A 10,083-nucleotide genomic window follows, 5' to 3' on the forward strand; every position below is an offset into this window, starting at 1 on the left:
GATACGGAGTAAAGCTCCCTCTACACTGTCCCATCAAACGCTCACAGGGTACAGCATGGTTTAGATACAGAGTAAAGCTCCCTCTAAACTGTCCCATCAAACATTCCCAGGGCAGGTACAGCACGGGTTAGGTACAGAGTAAAGCTCCCTCGACACTGTCCCATCAAACACTCCCAGGGCAGGTACAGCACGGTTTAGATACAGAGTAAAGCTCCCTCTACACTGTCCCATCAAACACTCCCAGGGCAGGTACAGCACGGGTTAGATACAGAGTAAAGCTCCCTCTACACTGTCCCATCAACCACGCCCAGGGCAGGTAAAGCAAGGGTTAGATACAGAGTAATCTCCCTCTACACTGTCCCATCAAACACTTCCAGGGCAGGTACAGCACGGGTTAGATACAGAGTAAAGCTCCCTCTACACTGTCCCCATCAAACACTCCCGGGGCAGGTACAGCACGGGTTAGATACAGAGTAAAGCTCCCTCTACACTGTCCCCATCAAACACTCCCAGGGCAGGTACAGCATGGGTTAGATACAGAGTAAAGCTCCCTCTACACTGTCCCATCAAACACTCCCGGGGCAGGTACAGCACAGGGTTAGATACAGAGTAATCTCCCTCTACACTGTCCCATCAAACACTCCCAGGGCAGGTACAGCACGGGTTAGATACAGAGTAAAGCTCCCTCTACACTGTCCCATCAAACACTCCCAGGGCAAGTACAGCACGGGTTAGATACAGAGTAAAGCTCCCCCTACACTGTCCCAAGAAACACTCCCAGGGCAGGTGCAGCACGGGTTAGATAGAGAGTAAAGCTACGTGTACACTGTCCCATCAAACACTCCCAGGGCAGGTACAGCACGGGTTAGATACAGAGCAAAGCTCCCTCGACACTGTCCCATCAAACACTCCCAGGGCATGTACAGCACGGTTTAGACACAGAGTAAAGCTCCCTCTACACTGTCCCATCAAACACTCCCAGGGCAGGTGCAGCACGGATTAGGTTCAGAGTAAAGCTCCCTCTACACTGTCCCCATCAAACACTCCCAGGGCAGGTACAGCATGGGTTAGATACAGAGTAAACCTCCCTCGACACTGTCCCATCAAACACTCCCGGGGCAGCTACAGCACGGGTTAGATACAGAGTAAAGCTCCCTCTACACTGTCCCCATCAAACACTCCCAGGGCAGGTACAGTATGGGTTAGATACAGAGTAAAGCTCCCTCTACACTGTCCCATCAAACACTCTCGGGGCAGGTACAGCACAGGGTTAGATACAGAGTAATGTCCCTCTACACTGTCACATCAAACACTCCCAGGGCAGGTACAGCACGGCTTAGATACAGAGTAAAGCTCCCTCTACACTCTCCCATCAAACACTCCCAGGGCAGGTGCAGCACGGGTTAGATACAGGGTAATCTCACTCTACACTGTCCCATCAAACACTCCCAGGGCAGGTACAGCACGGGTTAGATACAGAGTAAAGCTCCCTCGACACTGTCCCATCAAACACTCCCAGGGCAGGTACAGCACGGTTTAGATACAGAGTAAAGCTCCCTCTACACTGTCCCATCAAACACTCCCAGGGCAGGTACAGCACGGGTTAGATACAGAGTAAAGCTCCCTCTACACTGTCCCATCAACCACGCCCAGGGCAGGTAAAGCAAGGGTTAGATACAGAGTAATCTCCCTCTACACTGTCCCATCAAACACTCCCAGGGCAGGTGCAGCACGGGTTAGATACAGAGTAAAGCTCCCTCTACACTGTCCCCATCAAACACTCCCGGGGCAGGTACAGCACGGGTTAGATACAGAGTAAAGCTACCTCTACACTGTCCCCATCAAACACTCCCAGGGCAGGTACAGCACGGGTTAGATACAGAGTAAAGCTCCCTCCACACTGTCCCATCAAACACTCCCAGGGCAGGTACAGCACGGGTTAGATACAGAGTAAAGCTCCCTCTACACTGTCCCATCAAACACTCCCAGGGCAGGTACAGCACGGTTTAGGTACAGAGTAAAGCTCCCTCTACACTGTCCCATCAAACACTCCCAGGGCAGGTACAGCACGGGTTAGATACAGAGTAAAGCTCCCTCTACACTGTCCCCATCAAACACTCCCAGGGCAGGTACAGCATGGGTTAGATACAGAGTAAACCTCCCTCTACACTGTCCCATCAAACACTCCCGGGGCAGGTACAGCACGGGTTAGATACAGAGTAAAGCTCCCTCTACACTGTCCCCATCAAACACTCCCACGGCAGGTACAGCATGGGTTAGATACAGAGTAAAGCTCCCTCTACACTGTCCCATCAAACACTCCCGGGGCAGGTACAGCACAGGGTTAGATACAAAGTAATGTCCCTCTACACTGTCCCATCAAAAACTCCCAGGACAGGTACAGCATGGGTTAGATACAGAGTAAAGCTCCCTCTACACTGTCCCATCAAACACTCCCAGGGCAGGTACAGCACGGGTGAGAGACAGGGTAAAGCTCCCTCTACACTGTCCCATCAAACACTCCCAGGGCAGGTACAGCATGGGTTAGATACAGAGTAAAGCTCCCGCTACACTGTCCCATCAAACACTCCCAGGGCAGGTACAGCACGGGTTAGATACAGAGTCAAGCTCCCTCTACACTGTCCCATCAAACACTCCCAGGGCAGGTACAGCACGGGTTAGATACAGAGTAAAGCTCCCTCTGCACTATCCCATCAAACACTCCCGGGGCTGGTACAGCACGGGTTAGATACAGAGTAATGCTCCCTCTACACTGTCCCATCAAACACTCCCAGGGCAGGTACAGCACGGGTTAGATACAGAGTAAAGCTCCCTCTACACTGTCCCATCAAACACTCCCAGGGCAGGTACAGCACGGGTTAGGTACAGAGTAAAGCTCCCTCTACACTGTCCCATCAAACACTCCCAGGGCAGGTACAGCACGGGTTAGATACAGAGTAAAGCTCCCTCTACACAGTCCCATCAACACTCCCAGGGCAGGTACAGCACGGGTTAGATACAGAGTAAAGCTCCCTCTACACTGTCCCATCAAACACTCCCAGGGCAGGTACAGCACGGGTTAGATACAGAGTAAATCTCCCTCTACACTGTCCCATCAAACACTCCCAGGGCAGGTACAGCACGGGTTAGGTACAGAGTAAAGCTCTCTCTACACTGTCCCATCAAACACTCCCAGGGCAGGTACAGCACGGGTTAGATACAGAGTAAATATCCCTCTACACTGTCCCATCAAACACTCCCAGGGCAGGTACAGCACGGGTTAGATACAGAGTAAATCTCCCTCTACACTGTCCCATCAAACACTCCCAGGGCAGGTACAGCACGGGTTAGATACAGAGTAAAGCTCCCTCTACACTGTCCCATCAAACACGCCCAGGGCAGGCACAGCACGGGTTAGATACAGAGTAAAGCTCCCTCTACACTGTCCCGTCAAACACTCCCAGGGCAGGTAAAGCACGTGTTAGGTACAGAGTAAAGCTCCCTCTACACTGTCCCATCAAACACTCCCAGGGCAGGTACAGCACGGGTTAGACACAGAGTAAAGCTCCCTCTACACTGTCCCCATCAAACACTCCCAGGGCAGGTACAGCACGGGGTTAGATACAGAGTAATCTCACTCTACATTGTCCCATCAAACACTCCCAGGGCAGGTACAGCACAGGTTAGATACAGAGTAAAGCTCCCTCTGCACTGTCCCTTCAAACACTCCCAGGGCAGGTACAGCACGGGTTAGATACAGAGTAAAGCTCCCTCTACACTGTCCCATCAAACACTCCCAGGGCGGGTACAGCACGGGTTAGATACAGAGTAAAGCTCCCTCTAAACTGTCCCCATCAAACACTCCCAGGGCAGGTATAGCACAGGTTAGATACAGAGTAATCTCACTCTACACTGTCCCATCAAACACTCCCAGGGCAGGTGCAGCACGGGTTAGATACAGAGTAAAGCTCCCTCGACACTGTCCCATCAAACACTCCCAGGGCAGGTACAGCATGGTTTAGATACAGAGTAAAGCTCCCTCTACACTGTCCCATCAAACACTCCCAGGGCAGGTGCAGCACGGGTTAGATACAGAGTAAAGCTCCCTCTACACTGTCCCATCAACCACGCCCAGGGCAGGTAAAGCAAGGGTTAGATACAGATTAAGCTCCCTCTACACTGTCCCATCAAACACTCCCAGGGCAGGTACAGCACGGGTTAGATACAGAGTAAAGCTCCATCTACACTGTCCCATCAACCACGCCCAGGGCAGGTAAAGCAAGGGTTAGATACAGAGTAAAGCTCCCTCTGCACTGTCCCATCAAACACTACCAGGGCAGGTACAGCATGGGTTAGATACAGAGTAAAGATCCCTCTACACTGTCCCATCAAACACTCCCAGGGCAGGTACAGCACAGGTTAGATACAGAGTAAGACCCCCTCTGCACTGCCCCATCAAACACTCCCAGGGCAGGTACAGCACGGGTTAGATACAGAGTAAAGCTCCCTCTACACTGTCCCATCAAACACTCCCAGGGCAGGTACAGCACGGGTTAGATACAGAGTAAAGCTCTCTCTACACTGTCCCATCAAACACTCCCAGGGCAGGTACAGCACGGGTTAGATACAGAGTAAAGCTCCCTCTGCACTGTCCCATCAAACACTCCCAGGGCAGGTACAGCACGGGTTAGATACAGAGTAAAGCTCACTCTACACTGTCCCCATCAAACACTGTCCTTAACCTCTGGCTCCCAAATGTCTCCTGAATTGTGAAAGGGAAGTCTAACAATGTGTGCTGAGCCTCGGTCCGCAGATGGGGATGCTTCACCCTGAAACATCACTGAGGGGCTGTTCATTCAGTAAGCACAGTGGGACTGTTCTTAGCTGATATCCATGGCTCTTACCTCCCACTTTGATGCTAATATCCTTGTAGCCTCCTCCTGAGGAAGCACTGACATTCACCCTGTATGTTCCTGCGTCCGACAGACTCACATTCCTCAACTTCAGCGACACATTTCCTTCGGCAATCTCATTCTCAAACATTTGTGTTCTGTTTCGATAACTCGGATCCTGATGGTCCGGGAGGCTTTGGCTGATCTGATAACTGTGAACCAATCTCCTGGGACCCAACCTCTCCCACAGGATGATGATAAGTTGGGGCTCGTATTGTGAATAAAAGTAGCACGGTGTGATTAGATCCTCTTGAACCCTGACTCTGATCCTCTCACTGTCACATCCAACCAGGAACATACCTGGAAGTGCAAACTCTGCACATTTGATACGGCAACACGAGAGGTTACAGTGAACAGTCAGACACCAGACACAGAGACACAGAGAGACCAGACACACAGACACAGAGACACAGAGAGACCAGACACACAGAGAGACCAGACACACAGACACAGAGACACAGAGAGACCAGACACACAGACACAGAGAGACCAGGCACACAGAGAGACCAGACACACAGAGATACCAGACACACAGACACAGAGACACAGAGAGACCAGACACACAGACACACAGACACAGAGAGACCAGACACACAGAGATACCAGACACACAGACACAGAGACACAGAGAGACCAGACACACAGACACAGAGACACAGAGAGACCAGACACACAGACCCAGAGACACAGAGAGACCAGACACACAGAGATACCAGACACACAGACCCAGAGACACAGAGAGACCAGACACACAGAGATACCAGATGTGATGAAATATATGCCTTCATCAGCCTATGTGTTTTACCTGTGTGTTTTACCTGCTTGTATTGTGTGAACCGCCCCCTTTTGTTCCTATTGTGTGTATTGGCTACGCCCCTGTCTTTTGCCATATAAAGGTCTCAGGAGCTGTATGAGTCATTCCTACCAGACGCCCGATGTGGGAAGACCTGTAATGCTGCTATGTTCTTAGTGATTAAAAGCATTAGTTGAATCCTTTAAATCCCTTGTCTTTGAGTTATTGAAGGCACATCAATTTTAATCACTAAAACACCAGGATGGATCGACTCCTGAAACCAGAGCGCTTGGATCTGGACCCCCATGCCTCAGATGCAGCCACACAGTTCGGACACTGGTTCCAATGCTTCGAATTTTTCATTGCAAACTCATCCCCTGCCATAGCCGCAGCCGAAACCGCTACCGGAGACATGAAACTGGGAATCCTGCGAAACTGGGTGAGCCATCGGGTCTCCCCCCTCATCCAAGATGCCACCAGCTACGAGGAGGCCTGCACCATCCTGAAGGCCCACTACGCGCGGCCAATAAACGTGGTGTACGCCAGGCATCTTCTGACTACTCGCACGCAGCGGCATGGTGAGTCACTAGAGGACTTTATACTAAACCTAAAAGTACTGGGCAATGTCTGTAACTGTAAGGCCATGTCTGCCATCGTGTACACGGAGGAGCTGATTCGAGACTCCCTTATTGCGGGCCTCAGTTCAAATTATATTCGGCATAAACTGTTTGAAAAGGAGGGACTGGACTTAAAACAGGCTATAGATATAGCGCGATCGCTGGATATGGCCCAGAGGAACTCTGAATCCTGTTCCCCAGGCCACGCGGCCCACTCCGCCTCGTGCGCGCCATGGGGGCCGCCATCTTGGAAGCCATCTTCACCTCCCAGGTCTCAGGCCAGCCCAGCACCATCGGAGCCCCAGCCTCCACCCAGGAGCCCCACTACTGCCGCGATGCATCGGGGCCCGAAATGCTACTTCTGCGGTCAGGACAAACACTCCAGGCATCTGTGCCCAGCGAAGGGCACCACCTGTTTTAAATGCGGGAAGAAAGGACATTTCAGCAAAGTCTGCAGAGGGAACCCCGCCTCCAACTCCACCACCGCCGCGTGCGCGCCGTGGGAGCGGCCATCTTGGAAGCCATCTTGTCCACCTCATGGAGGCCACCATCTTGCCCCGACTACACGGACCTCCAGGACCCACTGGTGGCCTCGATCACAGTGGATCAGTCCAGGCCGCATCCGTTGTCTAAATCGATGATGGACATAGAGGTAAACGGGAACAAGGTTAAATGCTTGATTGACTGCGGGAGCACCGAAAGCTTTATTCATCCTAGCCTGGTAAAACGACTTTCACTAACGATAGTCCCCACACAGGGCAAAATCGCCATGGCCGATAAGACTCATACCTCAAAAATTACAGGTTTCTGCGCGGTTATGTTGTCGGTAAAAGGCAATGATTACAGAGATTTTAAACTATTGATAATGCCAGATCTCTGTGTGAGCGTGATCTTGGGTCTGGACTTCCAATGCCACCACCAAAGTATCACGCTTACCTACGGTGGGTCCCAGCCGCCCCTCACAGTGTGCGGTCTGGCTACCCTGAAGGTCAAGCCGCCCTCTCTGTTCGCCAACCTCGCACCCAACTGTCGACCCATAGCGACCAAGAGTAGGCGGTACAGCTGGGAGGATAGATGGTTCATTGCGTCAGAAGTAGAAAGACTCAAGCGGGAAGATATCATCGAATGCAGTACCAGCCCGTGGCGCGCCCAGGTAGTAGTAGTTAAGGGTAGCGAAAAGAAGCGGATGGTGATAGATTATAGCCAGGCGGTTAACCTATACACCCAGCTAGACGCCTACCCTCTGCCCCGCATAGCAGATATGGTAAACCAAATCGCGCAATACCGGGTGTTTTCCACCATCGACCTAAAATCGGCATACCACCAGCTCCCCATTAGGCCGGAGGACCGTCCATACACCGCCTTCGAGGCGAACGGACGTCTCTACCACTTCCTCAGAGTCCCCTTTGGGGTAACGAACGGGGTCTCGGTCTTCCAGCGGGAGATGGACCGCATGGTTGATGAGAACCAGTTAACAGCCATCTACCCATACCTAGACAACGTCACCATCTGCGGCCACGACCAGCAAGACCACGACTCGAACCTCGCGAGATTTCTGAAAACCGCCCTCAGACTCAATCTCACCTACAACGAGGATAAGTGTGTCTTTAGCACCACGCGCCTCTGTATCCTGGGCTGCGTGGTGGAAAACGGGGAAATCGGTCCGGACCCCGACCGATTGCGCCCCCTACGGGAGCTACCCCTACCAAACACCCCCAAGGCCCTGAAAAGATGCCTGGGGTTCTTCTCCTATTACGCCCAATGGGTCCCCAATTATTCCGACAAGGCCCATCCCCTCCTGAAATCAACGTCCTTCCCGCTCACGGCCGAGGCCCACGCCGCCTTCAACAGCATTAAACACGACATTGAGAAGGCCGCGCTGCGGGCAGTGGACGAAAACATCCCTTTCCAGGTCGAAAGCGATGCGTCCGACTTCGCTTTAGCAGCCACCCTCAACCAGGATGGGCGGCCCGTAGCCTTTTTCTCAAGAACCCTCCAAGGGCCCGAGATCAGGCACTCCTCGGTAGAGAAGGAGGCCTAGGCCATAGTGGAGGCAGTGCGGCACTGGAGGCACTACCTAGCCGGCAAACGCTTCACCCTGCTTACCGACCAGCGGTCGGTAGCCTTCATGTTTAACAACAAACAGAGGGGGAAGATCAAGAACGACAAAATTCTCAGGTGGCGGATCGAACTCTCCACGTTTGAGTACGACATAATATATAGGCCGGGGGCCCTCAACGAATCCCCCAACGCCCTATCACGAGGGATGTGTGCCAGCATCCAGGGGGACAGGCTACAGGGCCTCCACAATGGCCTCTGCCACCCGGGGGTCACCCGACTATTCCACTTTATAAAATCCCGTAACCTGCCCTATTCCATCGAGGAGGTCTGGTCTATGACCAGGGATTGCTGCACTTGTGCGGAATGCAAGCCCCGTTTTTTCAGGCCCGACCGAGCCCACCTGATCAAAGCTACACGGCCATTCGAGCGACTGAGCTTAGATTTCAAGGGACCACTCCCCTCCACCAACCGCAATGTGTACTTCCTCAACATTGTGGACGAGTACTCCCGCTTCCCATTCGCCTACCCCTGCCCAGATATGACCAGTGCTGTGGTGTATGTAACCTGTTCCACCTTAAGAGAACTACCTTAAGAGGTGTACTACTTTCTCTTGGCTGCTGTATACTGTAATACCAGTGGTGACCACACCGGTATATAAACGTTGTGTAGGGATTTGCTGGGCAGTTCAGCCCTGACCTCCGAATAGTAAAGACCTGTTAAAGTTATTCTTGTGGTCTGTGTGCAGTGATTTATAATAAGCATAACTGGGACACACAGACTTAACAAGTGCCACGGTCATCAAGTGCCTCGGCAACCTGTTTTGCACGTTCGGCATGCCCAACTACATCCACACTGACAGGGGGGCGTCGTTCATGAGCGATGAACTGCGCCAATACCTGCTGTCAAAGGGGATAGCCACGAGTCGGACCACTAGTTATAGCCACAGGGGTAATGGGCAAGTGGAGAGGGAGAACGCGATAGTGTGGAAGGCGGTCACCTTAGCACTAAGGTCTAAAGGCCTCCCCACCTCCCGCTGGCAGGAGGTCCTCCCAGACGTACTCCGCTCGATAAGGTCGCTACTGTGTACTGCTACTAACGCCACTCCTCACGAGAAGATGTTTGTTTTTCCCCGCAAATCAACCTCAGGAGTATCCCTACCCTCGTGGCTCTCCGCCCCAGGGACAGTCCTGTTACGGAAACATGTGAGGGGCCACAAAATGGATCCCCTCGTGGAGGCAGTACACCTACTCCACGCAAACCCACAGTACGCATACGTCAAGCACGCCGACGGGCGTGAAGACACCGTGTCCATAAAGGACCTCACCTCGGCAGGAAGCGACGACGACGACCCATCACCACCACCCCCAGAAGAACCTCCACCATCCCCAGAGGTATCCTCACCACCCCCAGAAGTACCTGCAACACCCCCAGCACATGGGTATGCCCAGGAGGGCACCACGGACTCCCGGTCGGAACCCGAGGTACTGTTGCGACGTTCAGGAAGGACTATCACACCCCCGGACAGACTAAATCTGTAGAAGGGGTGAATGTGATGAAATATATGCCTTCATCAGCCCATGTGTTTTACCTGCTTGTATTGTGTGAACCACCCCCTTTTGTTCCTATTGTGTGTATTGGCTACGCCCCTGTCTTTTGCCAT

At 52.7% G+C, this 10,083-nt stretch overlaps 1 protein-coding gene across 1 annotated transcript in view; it reads right to left on the reverse strand.

Moving 5' to 3' along the window:
* LOC147120844 (V-set domain-containing T-cell activation inhibitor 1-like) overlaps positions 1-5,250 on the reverse strand; it is a 43,988-nt gene extending 38,738 nt beyond the window's left edge. Inside the window, exon 1 of the mRNA XM_085977216.1 lies at positions 4,905-5,250. Within this exon, the coding sequence (XP_085833342.1) occupies positions 4,905-5,250 (346 nt within the window). The remainder of the gene's footprint in view (positions 1-4,904) is intronic.
* Positions 5,251-10,083: the final 4,833 nt, after the last annotated feature.

Source organism: Somniosus microcephalus, chromosome 3, assembly GCF_052327205.1.
Source record: "Somniosus microcephalus isolate GS21.2 chromosome 3, FLI_Smic_1.0, whole genome shotgun sequence".
Classification (NCBI taxonomy): domain Eukaryota; kingdom Metazoa; phylum Chordata; class Chondrichthyes; order Squaliformes; family Somniosidae; genus Somniosus; species Somniosus microcephalus.